Genomic DNA, 18,045 nt, shown 5'->3' with positions numbered 1-18,045 from the left:
TAGCTCCGAAGGCTCGGAGTGACGGAGCTCGGAGCTCGACTTAGGCCGCATCGCAATCTCAAGAACGCCGTCGAGCAGGCAACGGCAACACTTTGACAAAGCTGTCCTGTGGTTTAAAAGGTCTCATCATCCATAAATCCGCGAGACAGCTGTAGTTTCGACGATCAAAGTGGCGTCATCGTGTTCGTTTTAGGAAGCTATGCTCGTCGAGCGGACTGCCGCCCGTCGCTCACGTATCGTTGTGCGTTGTGATTCACTCGCCTGACCAGCGATTTGTTTCATTTCATGGGAGCGGATCTGCTGGAAAGTCCGCTGGCCATGTGATGGAGTCCAGCCATGGATCAGCCTGGAGGCCGACTGACTCGAGCCAGGACGTCCAGTCCGGAATGGGATCTTCACTGAGCTGAGTGGAAAAGGCATCGCCCTCAAAGGCCAGCTGCTGCTGCTGCTGGGAGGACACCGATTGCTGCAAATGGTTGCCCAAAGACGCCCCGGCAGCACTGTTCTGGTTCAGAATGGAGTCAAGGCTTTTGGAGAAGATTGTCTGGGCTTGCTTGCATATCGCATAGTTGTTTTGGCCCTGCTCGGTCAGCGACTCACAGCAGGATATCAGGACACTGATATCTTGAATGATGCCGCTGCGGTTGTGGATGTGCAACTCTCCTGGATGCTGCGCCTGCCATAAAAGTTCCAATACCAGAACGCTGGCACAAGGCATGGCGAAGAACACCAACTGCCAGCAACATCAGCGAAGAGCTTGACATCTGGCCTGAGTTTGCCAGGTGGTCCATCACTTACAGTCCATTCAATGTCTGACCGGCGGCTGTCCATTGCCTCTCGCTGCCGGGTAGGTAAAAGGACAAGAGATACAACCTCGTGGGCGGTTGCTATGACTCGTTCGTGCTCACTCTCGCCCGCATTGGCAAGTACCGTGTAGAGGATAAATTCTATGAAAAGATAATGGAGCCGCAGGGCCTGTGTCATCACAATAGGCGTGTCTTCGTCCGTCAGCCGCTGCGCGTGATTAGCTGCGAACCTAATTTGCTGTGGAATAGACTGCCAGGTCAAGGAAATCCTCTCTAAGGCGTCTCTAAACAAGCTGTTAGCTGTGTGCTGAGAGCACATGAATTGTGTCGGGACTGCTCACCTTGCCTTGACAACGAGCTCGGGTGTAGACCGTGTAGTGTGGCCATTCTTGAGCTCGAGCGCTTCTTCAAAGATTGGAGAGAACAGCAGCGTCACACGCAGGCGGGCTCCTCGGTATATCTCGCCTTGTGTGTTCCAACCATGTTCATCGAGGTTGGCGGCTGCCTCGCGGAGGGCTTCGGCAGGCCCTGTAATGGCGGAGTCGGGTATATCAAGTGGCAAGTCGAACGCACAAAAGTGATGGCTGAGTCGAGGAGGTCTGTCAGGATACGGTCAGCATATAGACCACCTTTGCGTGAGAATGCAAATTCAATGGACGAAATGTCATACCGCGAGGTGAAGCAGGCGCCGACCTTGTCGTGATCATGTGCCCAAGAGATGATTCTTCTCCGAATCTCGACCAAGTAGAGCGGTGTTACATGATCTTCTTGCACCCTTTTGTGATAACCGAGCGCGAGGAACACAGAGGTCAAGGAGCCCATCAGGCGAAAGACGTGATAGGAGTCATCGCCGTAACACCACGTCGCAAACAGCAGCATTTGTATCACAAACCACAGCATCAAATCGTTAACGGCGCCGATGCGATTACAGAGAGACTCGCAACGTGTGCAAGCTCCGAATACCGTCTGCATCAGGGTTTTTCGATCTGACTTCCACCCCTTCTGAACGGCGAATCCAAGCGATCGGTCTTTCTCGCCACCCAGCCAGATGCCGACTAACGCAGCCCACATGCCCACGACTTCCCATCGCATGTTCTCCGGCGAAAGCATAGAGTCAAGTGCGCCGTCCGCAGCTGTCGGAGGAAACACAAGGGGCAGAGACGTCTGCTCAGATATTGCTCGCGAGGCAGATTCCAACTTTGCTGGAGAGCGATCATCTAGGAGCCGGTGAAGGAGTTTGCTAATAGACTTCCATGCCACCGCGCCTAATACGTCGATACAGCCAATGTCTACTCCACTAGGCTCCAAGTCCAGCAAGAAAAGCCCAATCTCGGACACGAAGTCCAGTATCTGGTTCAGCAGCTCTACTCCGTCGTCTATCAACCTTTGATCAGGTGCAGAAGGCTGCGAAGGGGCAACACCACTCCTCGTCAGCGACGGATATGATCTCCGTGATGTAAACGTATCGGCATCAGCGAATCGCATCAGGTCTCGGTTCATGTTGACAAGCTCGTACGAGCCAGGGTCCGCAGGCGCCGGGCTCGGACTTTCCATGGCATTGATAGCTTCTTGTGCGAGAGATCTTTTTGCCGGCGGTGTAGTCGATGGAGTGAGGTGTTTCGCCATCGGAGCTGGATGGTAGTGGCATTGCTGCGCAGACAGGCGGCGCCGGACGCATCTCCCACATACTGGTCTTCCATGATCACAGCGTAGCTTTGACTTCCGACAAGGTTCGCAAGAAGAGAGCTGTCCGTTCCGTCGGATCCTGTCCGTCATTGTCACATGTTCTGATAGAGGTGATGTCCAAGATCGAAGTTGGAAGTGAATGTACCTGGTAGCTTCCTCTTGTCTTGGCATTGCAGCTCCGGCCTTGACTTCACCTTGCTTCCTCTCCTGACGCTACATTGACAACGCAAAGAGCAAACCGCTCGGGTTAGCACAAAAGTCTGTCTTCGCATGGCTGATATCATATGCCAGTAGGTCAGAAGGGTTAGTCGTGTGACGGTAGGAGGTTTGCAACGTTCTCTTCAACGTCGGACCTACTTCAATAGCCATCGCGTTCTTTTGCCACTATTCCCAGCATAGCAAAACATACTGGCACCACTCTTAACAACTACCCTACCACAGCAGCTCCGCCACCATGCCCACAACAGTACGGAGACTGTGGAAGCTCATATACAAACGACTCGCAGCTATCACAAGGACGATCGCGCGCTCGGTCAGCTCTTCTCCGGCCCAATGCTCACAGCTTCAGTCCCCGTTCTTCAGACTACCGACCGAGTTGCGCGCAAAGATCTACTTCCTGATACTGGAGGATGAAGAGCAATGCGAGAATCCTCACTTGACCGTGACGCCGGGGGAAGCCCGCGTACTTGGGAAGAATGCATGGCTGAGCCGTGTCTCATGCGGTACGTAGGACAATGCAGATCGATACGAGGAGCGAAGCAGGACTGATGTACGTGCACGTAGCAAGGAACCTGAAACGTTTGCTACGAACATGCCGACGCTTGCGTGATGACTTGAACAGCGACATCCTATACGTCCTCGCCACGAGCGAGTTCATCTACCCCTCTCTCGACAAAGCAAAGCAGCACTCTGCCAGTCTATCGCCTGCGCAGAGAAAATTCATTAAGACCATAACGCTCGATGTCAGCTGTTATCTCGATGTCTCACCAGATGGCTACCACGACATTGCTGAGGAAGGTGACCGCCACGAGCGTCGTCTGCATGATCTGGATGAACTCGGCTTCTCGGAAACAAGGCCAGCGAGCGAGCATGCAGATGCTCTTCTGGACGACTCTCCGGCTAAATTTCTCGGCGTACACCAACACATCAACTCCGTCATATTCGACTTTCGCGGTGTTCGGGTGCACCATGCTCATTTGCAGCAGGACTGGATTGAATTTGAGGTAGGTGAGACTCTTCAAAGGGAAGAGGCGATGCAGCAAAGCGATGTCATCGTGAAACTGTGGTCGTCGTCCAAGGAGTGGCCGTAGGGCGAGGCGCTTTTCACGATGGAATAGAAAGACTATCTCCGTCGTTCCTGCTGGGCTCTACAATCTCCGAACTAGCAGGAGGCACACCATAGGTGAGAGCACTTTCGTACTGTCTCCGTCTGCTTCCGATGGTCCTTTGGGGAAGACCAGATCGTTGAGACGTAGGACGAGAAGCGCGACCTGTGCCGAAAGCGTGTCACTTGGTTCGACAACAATCGCAATGACTGCCTCGAGCTGCTGTCGAATGCACGGCAATCTTTTGCACCTTGCGGCAGTTTAGCAGCCCGTAGTACTTGTTCGCTGCCATGTGCCATGTCAGAGAGCTCCCACCATCCATCACTGCTTACCCCTGGAGAAGTCTGCCTTCGAGATGGAGCTTTCAGGGCTAAATTGGAAGAGCGGTCTCCTGGACTTGGCGGGTGAGGATGGAGCAGAGTTGCACCGCGGCGCAGGCCACCTGCAGCTCGTGACTGTGAACATCTCTGGCCATTCTGAGCGGAGAGTAGTGATGCACCTCCTGGAAGGGAAGCCGTACGTTCTTTCTCACAAGAGAGCACATCACGGACCACGAGTTTTGGCTGTCATGGTCAAAAGTCGTCAGCTTGAGTCTGAGCTTGGTATACACTTGAGCGTCTCTCTCCTCCTCCTGCTTCGCGAATTTTGCACCAGGTAACCATCCTGCAATCAGTACATGTACATCTTACTGCTCGCTCTACGATCAAGAAGAGCGTAATACCTGTACTCTGGGGCACCGGAGAGTCCTCGATCCCACCAATAAAGGTAGTCCACTGTATCCGAAACGAGGAACATGTTTCGAAAGACTCCAATTTGATTCTCATTAAACTCCCGTCACGCCAAAACGCTGTCACGTTCGTATGTTCCAGTCATTTTGTTGTCAGTCTTTTCTACTCTTTTTCCTAACACTTCCCAAACCCTTTCCTCATGCATTTGATCGCAGTTTTCCTGGCGCTGGTAGCCGGCTCTCATGCAGCATTGACCGCCAAAGGAGTCGACTGGTCGTCTCTCCTGGTTGAAGAAGCCAGCGGGCAGTCGTACAAGTCTGTGTCCGGAGAGGTGCAGCCTCTGGAGACCATCTTGGGCAACTCCGGTGTCAACACCGTCCGCCAGCGTCTCTGGTACACCGATGGCGATTATGGGCTTGAATACAACCTTGAGCTTGCTCGACGTGCCCAGGCTGCGGGATTGGATTTCTACCTCGACATCTTCTACTCGCCCACCTGGACTGACGCGGGACATCAGGAGACACCATCTGACTGGGCCAACTATGGAATCGACGATCTGGCTTTTGCTGTCTACAACTACACCAGAGACACGATGACCGCTTTCAACTCTGCGGGTATCGTCCCTGCACAGGTCGCCATTGGCAACGAGATCCGTGCTGGACTTCTCTGGCCCTTGGGAGACATGAGCAACTCTGATGGACCTTACAATGTTGCTCGCATGCTGCATTCAGCTGCGTACGGCGTCAGGGATTCGTCGTCGTCAACACAGGTCCTAGTGCACTTAGACAACGGCTGGGATTACGAAGCACAGCAGTACTTCTACGATACTGTCCTCGCCCAAGGGCCGCTGGAACTCGAAGACTTCGATGTGCAGGCTGTGAGCTACTATCCCTTCTACAGCTCGTCGGCAACTTTGTCCGCGCTCAAGACTAGCTTGAGCAGCATGAAATCCCGCTACAACAAAGGTAAGTCAGCGCTACGCCTTATCTAGCAGACCGTCCACTGGTGTAAGGCTATCCTAACCTCGATTGTATCAGGAATTCAAGTCGTTGAGACCGACTGGCCAACGTACTGCCCAAGTCCAGCCTATGAATTCCCTGCGGACACAACAAGCATACCTCTCTCGACTGCTGGTCAGACAACCTGGGTGCAAGACATTGCCACGGTCGTCGAGGATATCGGCGGTGATGGGTTGTTCTATTGGGAGCCCGCGTGGATCGACAATGCGGCACTGGGGAGTAGCTGTGGTTACAACCTGATGGTCGACGACGACGGGACTGTTATGAGTAGCTTGGCTGTTTTTGGCGAGATCTGATTCGTGCCTTGATGGCAAAAGTGTTTGGAGGCGTGGGATTCCAATGCTGGCATACCACGAGAGCTTGCAGCTACACCAACCCGCTGACTGTCTGTAGTACACGGTGTGGTAATGACGGGAAGCAGATGTCAGAAGTGGCCTGGAGGTAATATCAAATTATCCGTCTTCAACCGCGAGACCCGGGGCTGCTTGTATGAGACGCTCGAGTATATGGCCTCTCACTCTGCAAACACATACTCATCCAAACCCGGACGCTGCCCTCCACATCCATAATCCTGTTCCGGCGCAACCTGTACGGGGGTCATTGTTGACATAAAGGCAAAGAGTCCAAGAAAAGGTTAACAAGACCGGATGCAGGTTCGGCTCCACATCGTTTCATCAATCTCCGCACTTGCGGCTCTTCATCGATCCAAGAGCCGAGCGACATCCTCACCTGCTGTTGTGAAAGTTCACAGCAAGTTTCTCCGTCTGTTCATCAGCTGCAAGATGGAGCCGGCTATAGAGCGGTATGCAGGTCGTGTCCATTCGTGGGGACACTGTGGACCGTACATGGTACGCGGCAAGTAGTGACTCCAGTTGTGCTGAAAAACAGCAGGTTAGCCTTCTCATTACCTGCACTTCCAGACTGTGCCTCACCTCTCACAAACGATTGTACTATCGAGGATGCGGCTCTTCTTTCTCACGTTGTCTTTGGTCCTCTTACCAGTCTGTTTGGCCGCTGGACAGGATGCCGGAGTTCGAGATGCTACGCCCTCCGCCCAAGGTATCACTGCAAGGCAAGCATCCTCCGGCAGTGAGTGGCCGATCGAGAATGACGGAGTCAACGACATCGTCGAGTGGGACCATTACAGCATCTTCGTGAATGGCAAACGGCTGTTCCTCTTCACCGGTGAAATGCATGTAAGTCTTGTGTACCGAGAGTCTTACGCATGAACAGTGCTGACGGTTTCATCCTTTCACTCCCTCAGTACTGGCGCATACCCGTACCAGAGATGTGGCGCGACATACTCGAGAAGATCAAGGCGGCTGGTTTCACGGGCTTCACGTTCTACTCCAGCTGGGGTTATCACGCCTTCAACTCCACTTCAGTCGACTTTGAGACTGGAGCGCATGACGTTGGACGGTTCTTTGCCCTCGCAAAAGAAATCGGACTTTATATCGTCCTGCGCCCAGGGCCGTACATCAATGCCGAGGCGAATGCTGGTGGCTTCCCGAACTGGCTGTGCTCCGGAGCATACGGTGCGCTGAGAAACAGCGACCAGCGGTACATCGAAGCTTACACGCCTTATCTGAAGGCATTTGCTGAAGCGGCGTTGCCGTACTTAATCTCCAACGGCGGCAATGGTATCTTGTATCAGATCGAAAACGAGTACGGCGAACAATGGAACGGCGACCCGGCTGAAAGACACGCGAACCACAACGCCTCTGTGTATATGAACGATTTGGAGGTGCTTGCTCGTGATAGTGGCATCGATGTGCCTCTGGCTTTCAACAATCCAAACATGGACACTTACTCTTGGTCTTCAGATTTTGCTCCCGGCGCACTCGGCAATACAGACCTCAGCGGCGTCGACAGCTATCCCTCATGCTGGACTTGCGACCTTAGCCAATGTGCCGGCACGAATGGTCCTTACGTCCCTTATCAAGTGATGGACTACTACAGCTACTTCGAGAGCTTTCCGAACACGACGCAGCCGAACTTCTTGCCAGAGTTTCAAGGTGGTAGCTTCAATCCGTGGGGAGGGCCTCAAGGTGGCTGTCCTGCGGACATCGGGCCTGACTTTGCCAATCTGTTCTACCGCCATAACATAGCCGCACGGGTCACATCGTTCAACCTTTATATGATGTATGGCGGAACTAACTGGGGCTCCTTCGCTACGCCCACTGTCGCGACCAGCTACGACTACTCCGCGCCGATCAGCGAGGATCGGTCGCTCTGGGACAAGTACTCGGAAACGAAGCTACTTGCCTTGTTTACCCGCGTAGCATCCGATCTGACACAAACAGACAGGCTACGGAACAGCACGAAACTTACGACCAACCCAGCCGTCCTGACGACTGAGCTTCGAAATCCGCAGACGAATGCCGCCTTCTACGTCACAATCCATGCCAACTCTTCGTCAGATAGCCTGGAAAGGTTCAAGCTGCACGTTGGCACCTACGAGGGCGCTTTCACTATCCCGCAGTACAAGTCCACCATAGCGCTGAATGGTCACCAGTCCAAGATCATCGTGACCGACTTCACCTTCGGAAACGGTCACCTAGTCTACTCTACTGCCGAAGTGCTGAGCTACATCGTCACCGATGGTGAGCCAACTCTGTTCTTGTGGGTACCAGACGGAGAGGGTGTGGAGTTCTATCTCCGAGATGCTCATAGCGGACGGCACGCCAACGGCGACGGGTGCACCGGCCCTAGCATAGTCAATGCAAAGACCGGAAGCGGCACGATTGTCAGCTTTGACAAGGCGAGCGGCACTAGTGTCTTCACTTTCACTGCAAGCCGGGGCCACAGTAGTGGCAAGCAGGTCCGAGTAGTGGTCATGGACAGGTCCACCGCCTACACTGCTTGGGTTCCAACTCTCTCGACCGACCCATTTGCACCAGCCAACGAGACGGTGTTTGTTCGCGGCCCGTATCTCGTCCGTAGTGCAACACTCGAAGGGAGCACCCTCTCTGTCTCCGGGGATGTGACAACAGCTACGACGATTGAGGTCTTTGCACCGCGAAACGTCCGTGCATTATCGTGGAACGGGAAAACAGTGGAAGTATCTCGCACGAGTTACGGGAGTTTGAAGGCGCAGCTTCAGGGCGTTAAACAGCACAGCGTGGTGCTTCCAGAGCTATCCGGCTGGAAATCAGCGGACAGCTTGCCGGAAATTGCGCCAGGTTACGAGGCGTCAAGCGCTGCATGGGTTGGTGAGTGCTTCTCCTTTCGATCGTGTCATGAATTCGTACTGACCAATACAAACAGAGGCTGATCACATGACAACACCAAACCCAAGGAAGCCAAACACGCTTCCAGTGCTTTACTCCGACGACTACGGTAGTTGACTCGCTACGCTCTCCAAAAAGGTTACAACGCTGATGCAGTCCCAGGTTTTGGCAACGGCATCGTCGTATGGCGTGGCGAGTTCTCCGGATCGGCAACGGCAGTGAACTTGCATGTGATAGGCGGATACGCATTGTAGGTGCATTGTTGCCGACAGACCATATTGATTTGCTGACAGTACTCAGTGGCTGGAGTGCCTGGCTGAACGGCGAACACATTGGTTCTTTCCTCGGGAACGTCAGCCTCGAATCCGGGAACAAGACACTGTCCTTGGACGAGACTGCATTGAAGAGTCGCAACACGCTTACTGTCGTGCACGATATCACCGGTCACGACGAAACGCCCACGTATCTGACTCCGCGTGGGATCCTCGCAGCGAGCTTGCAGGGTGGTGCCAGGTTCACGTCCTGGAAGGTCGCCGGCACTGCTGGTGGTACGAGCACGCAGCTTGACCCGGTGCGCGGAGCGCTTGCCGAGGGCGGTCTCTATGCGGAGCGACTGGGCTGGCATCTGCCGGGGTTCGACGACAGTGCTTGGAAAACGAGCTCTCCACCCACCGACGGTCTGACTGGTCCTGGAATCCAGTTCTATCGGACCGTGGTGCCTTTGTCCTTCCCTCTCGGCCTGGACGTTAGCATCTCCTTCAAGCTCTCTGCTCCCCATAGCCACAAGCTTCGCGCACAGCTCTTTGTCAACGGATACCAATATGGACGCTTCAACCCGCATATCGGGAACCAGGTCGACTTCCCTGTCCCGCCTGGCGTGCTTCACTACAGTGGGAACAACACCATTGGCCTGGCGGTGTGGGCGCAGAGTGAGGAGGGTGGACAGGTCGGCATTGACTGGAAGCTGAACTACGTCGCTGATTCGAGCTTAGATGTGCTGTTCGATGGAGATTATTTGAGGCCAGGATGGAGCGCTGAGAGGTTGCAATATGCTTGATAGTAGCGCAAGAACGATGTGCTTTCGTTCGAGTTATCGAGCACGGAAGTTGTCAAGATCTGTACTTCACTCTTGATTCCTGCGTTGCGTTCAATGAGCCCAAATTCTTGGTATAGGTAGCTTCGTTTTGCTTGATTCGAGAAGGGCAGCAGATACTCCTACCATGCCTCCGTCACCCACACTCCTTTCAAACTCGATGTTGACAGCCAGTGATTGTCTTTGCGCCATCTGTCCGTTCCGCCTCCGCCGTCCCCGCGCCGTTTGAACCCTCAGCATCCCTGCATTCCCCCACCTCCCCACACTTCTGACATCGCCCGCATGAACACCCACCTCGAACATCAACAACCTCTTCAAAATGGCGCCTGCTCGCAGAAAACCCATCCTGACTCTTCTACACTGTCCTCTTGAACCGCCTTGATTTACCCCATCAACATGGCCACCATCGACCCGTCCACACTCCCCGGCCAACCCGTCGACCCCTCCCAAGCCCAAGGCGCCCAAATCCCCCTCCAATCCTTCACCATCCCCGACTTCCCCCCCGAAGCCGCGGGCCTCAAAGCCCTCACCCTCACCTCCGACATCAAAGTCGACGAGTACCAGAACCTCCTCTCCGAACCATGGAACATCCCCGCCCTGCCCGGCTCAATCGAGAGTCTCACCCTCGAGCTCTTCAGCATGGGATACCCGCCCGGCTACCTCGCGGCGCTTGCGTCTCGTCTGCCGAATCTCAAGAGCGTGGTGGTGTATAGTCAGCTCTTCGCCGGTATCACCGCTGAATCTCAAGCCGACGCTATCGCGTTCTTCAAAGCCTTGCCCAACCTGCGCGCGGTGCACCTTCTGGATGTGTTTGCGAAGGAGAAGTTCTTCCGTGAGGCTGGGAAGTGGCTGCGCTACAACACCTCCGACGCCCCAGGTGAAGCGCGGCGCGGGTTGATGTTCTTGGAAGTGAACTACACCTTCCGGCACGAGGATGAAGACTTCCTGCACAAGATCCAAGCTACTGAGCTACCGGACTTGATCGGGCCTGGGTTAATCAGCTGCTCGTTCAATATTGCTACGCCGGAGAATGTGGAAGATGATCCGGATGATCCTGCGAACTTGCAGGAGGCGGGGAACAAGCAGGGTGTGATGGCGTTTAACAAGAGTGTGGCTCCAGATCCGGTGATTGCGTTGACGGAAGAGGAGAATTCGCCAAAGGGGCTGAGAGCGTTGAATCTGACCTTGTATACGCTTACGACGAAGGATTTGAAGAAGGTGCTGGAAACGCAGAAGCATGTCATGGTGCTTAATGTGACGTTGGAGGTTGAGCCGGGAGAGGATTGGAAGAAAGGGTTACTGGAGGCGTTGGAGCCGTGTAAGAGCTTGGAGCAGGTGGAGGTCGTTGCAAACCCGACATTACAATTCTTCATGGAGGTATGTGCTATCTACTCATGCTCATCAGCTATAGCGCATCAAAGCACCATCCACTATGTGCCTTTCGCACCAGCAAATCCCAGAGGCATCAACTTTGCTTCTTCCTCGATGCTGACATATCCATGCAGGTACAAAATCCGCGACATGGCGTGATGGGGAAGACGTTCCCTTCCGCCGAAGAAATGAAGTCGTTGTCGAGCAAGTGTGAAAAGATGTCGGCGTTCAGTGTAAGCATACTCCGAGCACCAAACTTTGGCACTGTGGAATGGGCGAAAAAGGACGGCGAGTGGGCCGGTGGGGTGACCGAAGGGAAAGGCGTGCCTGCAGCACCACCTTCGTAGCCAGTAATACAATGGAAATGCTGGTTTTTTCCCAGGTCTCGTGATGCCATTCCGTCAAAGCTCAGGAGAAGGCGAGCGGGGAGGAACCCATTCGTCGAAGATGGCATCGATCTGGGACGAAGTCAAGGTTGGGTGTGGAGTGACCTCTGCTCCCGGCTTGTTGGTTCCTTGAGGGTCGCCTTCCTCAGCTGTCGAAGGCGGCTTGTCGGACGGGCCACTGACAGCCGGTTTCTCCACGGTCGGCTCTTCGTCCGGCTCTTCATCATCACTCCACTCATCTCCTTCCTCATTCAACACCGCTTTGCCGAACAAGTTGGAGTCCTTCGCACAAGACATAGCTTCTGCAAGCCTCCCATCGTCAGACACTTCGTTGTATGCCTTCAGCGCCGCACGTTTCTCGAGCACAGCTTCTATCAGCTTCTTGATCTCCACAGCTTGCAATCCCTGAAGCGCCTCGCGAAGCATCGACAGCTGGGCGATGAATCTCTCTTCCAACCGTGAGTTGAAGCACTTCTGCTTCCACATGTACGGCACAGTGGACTGAAAACTGAGATCCTCCATGCTCGCTGACAAGAAGTCCTCGCCGTAATCCTCCTCGTAGCCTGGGTGTACTGATGTGAAAAGCTCCATCTGTGCGTTTGCTTCATCGTCTAGCAACTTCCAGTGGCGTAGGCTGTTGAACGCCGGCTCGGAGCTTCGCAGATCGGACTTGAGTTTCTGCACGATCCGGGACGGGACATTGTCAGTTACAGTGAGAGTCTTGATGTTGCTAAGACGACGAAGAGGAAATAGGGTCGTTTCGTAGTCTTGGTCGGTGAGTCCATCGGGGAGTATAAGCTCGAGATGCAGTCTCTTGAGGCGATGGCCATCCATCAGGAAGGATGCAAGTCCCCAGAGAGGATAGTTGAGTAACGCAGGATCGTACTCGTCACCATTTTCCGATTCGTCATAACACTCATAGTCCAGCGTGATCTTGAGCCTCGCGATGCGCCGGAAGAGCTCAGGGTAGTCCTCGATGGCACGCGGGATCCGATAGTACTTCATATGACCGCAATGCCCAACCATTGATTCTCCGTGAACACGTGCCAGCCGATGAGTCACGTCGCCACCTTGACAGACAGAGAAGAAGGCACAAAAGGTGTTGTCATCGTACAAGACTTCCTTTGCCTCAGCGTGAACCATCTTGCAGGTGCGAAGAATCTGCGGGTGGAGGTGGCCTACGGGGCCCTGGCCATTGTTGTGATGGACGAGAAGTTGGCGGTAGGTCAGGAGTCTCATCTCGGCAGGAAGGTCCATGAAACGGAAGCTCAGACTCTCATCAGCCTTCTCAAGCTCGCGCAGGTAGAAGTACTTGAGCGTGACGCCTTGCGGGTAAGGATCTTGGAGCCTGCGGTCGTTGACGAACTTCTTGAGCTCTGCTGCAGTGCACAGGTCGTAGATCACACCAGTTGGGCTCGCACGGAGAATCTCGCCGCTGAGGTAAGATGACTCTGGAGGAACCCAAAGGTCATCGGTGAAGTCCGAGCGGTCACTCATGTCGGAGTCGTCCATCGAGACATCGCTGTCGTCGTCGGAGGGCTGACTTGCTGCAGCGGTCTCAGCAGCTTGTGCTGGCCCAGTTGCGTTGTTGTCAGTCGTTACATTCGCCGTAGTCTGGTTCGCGGTGGTGGCGGCCATTGTGAGGTGCTTCCGAGGTCAGCGTGGATGATTGCAAGAGCGGCTCGTACAATCGTTGCTGGTTCGGTCGTGTGATGGAAGGACGATAGCGTGGTAGTGCGATGGAGTGAGTGAAGAAGTGAGGTGCGAAGTTTGCCAACAGGTAGAACAAAGACCCTGAGTCGCGTCACGCGTGTTGCAGGCGAAAAGGGAAGGAGCCACCTACCTTCGGCGACAATTCTTCAACGCAAGTGAAAAGACGGACTCCCATCCACTTCTCTGGCACGACACTGCAGTGTGCAATGACTTGCTGGAAATATTACCGACGAGGTCATATCCCGCCATACCACCCTCTCTCGCACCACACAGCCGACGCTTGCGATGATGATGATGATTGCACTGGAGGCCCTTTGGTGTCAGATGTCGCTTCATAATCACCTCACGTCGGCAGGAGGATGCCACCAGAGATGGCGAGCTCAATGGACTGAGAGTAGGCCGTGCATGACTTCCAGATCTTCAGCACTCCACGATCTTCGACACAACGCAATGCCGGACGTGCGGCTGAATGTAGATGTTGATCCAGGTCCGCCTTAACTCATACGACTCGCCGCGTCCATCAATACGGCTCTTAGAACTCCAGCCGCCGCCTTACTGTTGGAGTAGCGCTGATAATCTTCAGGACTCGTTGTCCAGATGCTTGCGGCGATGGCCCGTCTCACGTTCGACAGTGACAGGATGAAAATAGTGAATGAGGTGAGTTCGCGTCGCCGGCGAACAATGCCCGGGACGGCTAATGTTCGGGAGTGTCAAGAGGCAGAGGCGGTTCGATCTTGGCTGCTCCAGTCGCTTCGACTTCACGCCTGATTTCCTTTGTCCTTCTGGTTTACGGCCTCTTCGAAAGGCCGAAGCCAGCTCCAAATGCGGCAGCATGACCATTGCAATACCGGTTGGCCATTCCCAGCTAACACATGTAGCCGGTAGCTCTCCCCTCAGCATGCAATCTCGAAGCAGATACCTATGCTGTGTGTCGATGAAAGGTTCGTCGTGCCGGCGCTACATCGAAGCTATCATCTAGCTACTGCACGGAACTCTCTTGACAATCACCGCAAAGACGCGAGAGCGTCAGAAGATGAGTCAAACGCGAGCGACCAGGGCAGTACTTATTCCTCGAAGCTTCAAGTCACTGCTACGTGCCGCATACATCATTGCTCGTTGAGTACCTTCCTAAAACTTCGATGTTGGCATATCAAGCACCCACTGTACCGACAAAGATATAGACTTCCGAGATGAACTTGGAGCCTGCAAAGCAATCGCACCTGCTGGGCTGCACACAAGTTGAATAGCAATTTCCAATCATGCCTTGAGCGCTCTTGCTTCGAGCTTTCGTCTCGAGGCAACAGCGAAGACTGCAGTCTCGAAGCATGTGTGTCCTTCCCTCTTCCCTCTTCTGCTGTCCTCATCTCCTCATCTTCTGCCCTCTCTTCTATCAACGAACGTTAACCCAAGCTACACCGGTGCCTTCACGACATGGCTCTCACCGCCACAGCTGCTAGCTCACGGAGGAGCTGGACGGCTTCGTATAATACACGGCCGCAAGGAATTTCTCTCGGCAAGTCGCAGTCAGACCCAGTGAATGCGTGTCAGTCTTGTTGCGCACGTCCTGAATGGGTACGAACGGCGTCCGGGGTGATGCACGGCAATTATATACACAGCAAGTACCCCGACGCAAGATGTGAGGCTCATGCTGAAATGAGTCAGTGCGTGTCCCTGACGACGCCGACATCTATTTGAAACGTGGAAGCTGGTACTGGATGCACAATGGTAACTCTCGTCTGGAACCGGAGGACTGGCAAGACAAAAATCTGGTCCCAGTCCTCGTTCACGACATCGTCAGTATCTTCAACAACGTCAACATCCAAACGGTCGGAGAAAACGTCACGTCACAGTACGCCATTCTTGTCACGGCAGGTCGGGAGACCTCACCGGGGCATTGGGAGCCAGCACCTATGCCCTTGATTATCAACGCCGACCAAATCCACTCTGCGATTGACGGCACGGAAGGATGCCAAAGAATCTGCAGATACGTCCCAACAGCACGCCGCGGCAAGGTGGAATGTGTGCTCCCATTGGATCTTGCTGCCTAAGAGCTGGGCTGGCCTTCCCAGCCAGCACTCATCAACGAAATCCGGAATCGATCTATCCAGTGTGGCCATCCAATTTGCAGACTTTACATCCCGGTCCAGGCCTTGCAGACTGGGGTATGCGTATACCGGCAGCCACATGGTTACGATGACCTTGCTGACCTCTCGTTTGCATAAACACGATTGCGAGAATGCAGTGGTCGCGACCAAAAACAGCTCACATGCAGCTGTACTATCAAAAGCAATGCTCAACAAAGATGCACCAACGACACAGAGTTCACAAGAGGGCGGAGCCGATCGTCCAGCAAAGGTCGAGCAGCAGAACTATCGTGGTCCTTCTGCCAGCGTTGCGGTGGATGTGGCGATTGGGTATCTTGGGGACGACCAAGGCCGTGCTCGCTGGAAAGTTTCTCTGTCTGTACCAGTAGCGGAGCACGTTCATACGAGGCAGAGCTATTCGACGCTTTCATACTGACATGCCTTTTGCACCCGAGAGATCCTTCCACAGTGCCACAGCCGACGAATTTGTTTGCCATCGTTGCCCCACTCGAAGGCTCAATGTGGGTTGAATCTCGAACAATTTACTACTGACAGAGATGTGGAACCGACCACTGTGAATAGCAAGGGCTGGCTGCCGTCAATTTGATTCTCATCATCAGGGCAACACCATCTTCCCTCCGAAGACATCGCAGTCCACCTTCCCAAGACAATCATCTCACCTTCGAAGCCTGCCGGTTGCAGCGGCGGCATCCCGAGACCATCTCTCATCCTTCGCAGTCCTTCTACGATGCGTCTCAAAGTAGCCACCCTCGCCGCTATGAGCCTTCGTTCATCCAAAAGCCTGGCAACCATTGCCCTCGGTGTCATCAACGACCCCAACTCCTACGGCGGCGAGTTATCCAACACGGCACCCTCAGCACCCTTGATTTGGTTCGACGGCGAGGCGGAATTATCTTGGCTCTCGTGCTCGAGCATCAACGAGGATGGTAATGGGATTGATTTCATGATGCAGCTGTACCCGTGCTTTCGATCTGGCTTTGCGAGGGATTGGGGGTGTCTGATGAGGTGTGAGCCTGAATGATTTGCGGAGGTCTGGGTTCGGGCATTGGATCGATTCCAATCTCCAGTAGATTGATCCAGTTGGTGGTCGAAAGGATCGGTGTTTGCTGCGCGAAGTCCAGTATCCACCTGAAATGTGCGGCCAGCAAACAGCTCTCATCGGCGAGATGCGCTGCAGTCCTCCTTCAATCCTGCCGGCGCTCGTGAGCTACTAAACTGCTTTGCTTTCGGAACACTCATCGACTGAAAGCCTCATACAGCCAGCAGACTGTGCAGAAGCTCAAGCATCAGTGATGTCGAAGTCGTGAAGAAGCAATGCCGTTTCGATCGCTGACGTCAATTTTCACATGTCAGTCCTTGAACCAGCTAGTCCGTCCAGCAAAGCCCGCTGGTTTATTCTTCAAAATCTCCTTTCTGCGCAACAGCTTCACCGCACACTCAGTTGCACCGGCCAAGCTGTACCATGGCTCCAAAGAAGGCATCTCGCAAAGGTGTTGCTAGCAGGCCCAGCCAGCACGAGTGTTCGCCTACTGTCGATTCGTCCGTCGTTTGGAAGGTGACCACGGAAACCCGAGTCTACCACCCAAGCTGGCTGGGTCCGCTTCAAGAAGCCCGAGAGGTAGCTGAAGTCACAAGTTCGTTGCCCCGAAGTCAGTTCCTTGCGATTCGCACGTCCGCTGACATTCCACAATTTCCAGAGGCGCAAAAAACGTCACGGTCCGCCAGGGAGAATTGTGCTGGTTCCATGTCATATGTCTCGAGACGGAGAAGGACGTCGTACACCCGGGCGTGGTCGTCAGTATCCACGACAACCAGCCGCGAGGCATCAATCACCAGACGGAGCCGGCACTATTGTCCTTGTGGCGTGGGGTCAAGATTTCCAAAGGGTCGGCAAAGGCTTCAAGCGACTGTGGCATGCGGAAACCAAGATGAACGGCGAAGAGGCCGACACGATCGAAGCTGTGGTGGAGGGACGCATGAAGGATAGGCTGCTTGTATCAAAATTCCGCGGATTCGAAGACCAGTTCCTCCCATTTGACCAAGAGCACCGCCTTTTCGGAAAGCGCAACTACGATTTGTCCATGAGCCTGAAGCGTCGGCACCAAACGGAGCTGCCAATGTGGCGCCATCCGGCGAGATCAATCTCGGAAGCGATAGCAGGCTGGAAGCACAAAGCGAGGAGCTTTCGGGCGGAGAGGATGACATGGAGGATGCCGAAAACGACGGTGAGCTTCAGGCTGGACTCGCCGGCGATTCGCGAAAGACCTGCCGTCGTAGCAAGCCGGCGGACGGCAACCGGATCCCAGATGCACAAGTCCGTACAAAAGCAGGCGAACATACCGAACGCCCTGCAGGCAATGTCGTTCCGGGAGCTGTGAACCAGATCGACGAGATTGCATCCGACGACGAGGCGATGGACGGCGTGAGCGATAGCTCCAGCGTAACTTTCTGCTGATCTGGACTTTCCTGCGACGATTCAGCAGATTTGCAATAGCCTTGTACATAAAGGGGACTTGGACTGGCATCAGTACTCACTCTCTCAATGCATAGCGACGTTTTGTGGATGGAAGACGGCAGCGGGCC

At 54.3% G+C, this 18,045-nt stretch overlaps 7 protein-coding genes across 7 annotated transcripts; 5 read left to right on the top strand and 2 right to left on the bottom strand.

Moving 5' to 3' along the window:
* Positions 1 to 283: 283 nt before the first annotated feature.
* On the bottom strand, positions 284 to 2,432 carry LTR77_010757 (uncharacterized protein; the record flags this gene model as incomplete). The annotated part of the gene is made up of 4 exons (XM_064807974.1): positions 284 to 733; positions 799 to 1,090; positions 1,148 to 1,405; positions 1,477 to 2,432. The coding sequence occupies 4 exons, from the start codon at positions 2,430 to 2,432 to the stop codon at positions 284 to 286; spliced, it is 1,956 nt and encodes a 651-aa protein (XP_064653878.1).
* Positions 2,433 to 2,946: 514 nt separating this feature from the next.
* LTR77_010756 (uncharacterized protein) lies at positions 2,947 to 3,802 on the top strand (the record flags this gene model as incomplete). Its single annotated transcript, XM_064807973.1, has 2 exons — positions 2,947 to 3,214; positions 3,276 to 3,802. The coding sequence occupies 2 exons, from the start codon at positions 2,947 to 2,949 to the stop codon at positions 3,800 to 3,802; spliced, it is 795 nt and encodes a 264-aa protein (XP_064653877.1).
* Positions 3,803 to 4,744: 942 nt separating this feature from the next.
* LTR77_010755 (uncharacterized protein) lies at positions 4,745 to 5,860 on the top strand (the record flags this gene model as incomplete). Its single annotated transcript, XM_064807972.1, has 2 exons — positions 4,745 to 5,510; positions 5,583 to 5,860. 2 exons carry the CDS (start codon positions 4,745 to 4,747, stop codon positions 5,858 to 5,860), a joined length of 1,044 nt encoding a protein of 347 aa, XP_064653876.1.
* A 663-nt stretch (positions 5,861 to 6,523) lies between these two features.
* On the top strand, positions 6,524 to 9,851 carry LTR77_010754 (uncharacterized protein; the record flags this gene model as incomplete). Its single annotated transcript, XM_064807971.1, has 3 exons — positions 6,524 to 6,760; positions 6,829 to 8,776; positions 9,088 to 9,851. 3 exons carry the CDS (start codon positions 6,524 to 6,526, stop codon positions 9,849 to 9,851), a joined length of 2,949 nt encoding a protein of 982 aa, XP_064653875.1.
* Positions 9,852 to 10,283: 432 nt separating this feature from the next.
* On the top strand, positions 10,284 to 11,605 carry LTR77_010753 (uncharacterized protein; the record flags this gene model as incomplete). Its single annotated transcript, XM_064807970.1, has 2 exons — positions 10,284 to 11,264; positions 11,393 to 11,605. The coding sequence occupies 2 exons, from the start codon at positions 10,284 to 10,286 to the stop codon at positions 11,603 to 11,605; spliced, it is 1,194 nt and encodes a 397-aa protein (XP_064653874.1).
* A 54-nt stretch (positions 11,606 to 11,659) lies between these two features.
* On the bottom strand, positions 11,660 to 13,282 carry LTR77_010752 (uncharacterized protein; the record flags this gene model as incomplete). The annotated part of the gene is made up of 1 exon (XM_064807969.1): positions 11,660 to 13,282. The coding sequence occupies one exon, from the start codon at positions 13,280 to 13,282 to the stop codon at positions 11,660 to 11,662; it is 1,623 nt and encodes a 540-aa protein (XP_064653873.1).
* A 4,108-nt stretch (positions 13,283 to 17,390) lies between these two features.
* Positions 17,391 to 17,917, top strand: LTR77_010751 (uncharacterized protein; the record flags this gene model as incomplete). The annotated part of the gene is made up of 2 exons (XM_064807968.1): positions 17,391 to 17,581; positions 17,638 to 17,917. The coding sequence occupies 2 exons, from the start codon at positions 17,391 to 17,393 to the stop codon at positions 17,915 to 17,917; spliced, it is 471 nt and encodes a 156-aa protein (XP_064653872.1).
* Positions 17,918 to 18,045: the final 128 nt, after the last annotated feature.

Source organism: Saxophila tyrrhenica (genome assembly GCF_035928015.1).
Source record: "Saxophila tyrrhenica strain CCFEE 5935 chromosome Unknown scaffold_26, whole genome shotgun sequence".
In the NCBI taxonomy this organism is placed as follows: Eukaryota; Fungi; Ascomycota; class Dothideomycetes; order Mycosphaerellales; family Extremaceae; genus Saxophila; species Saxophila tyrrhenica.
This window is presented reverse-complemented; position numbering and strand designations above follow the sequence as displayed.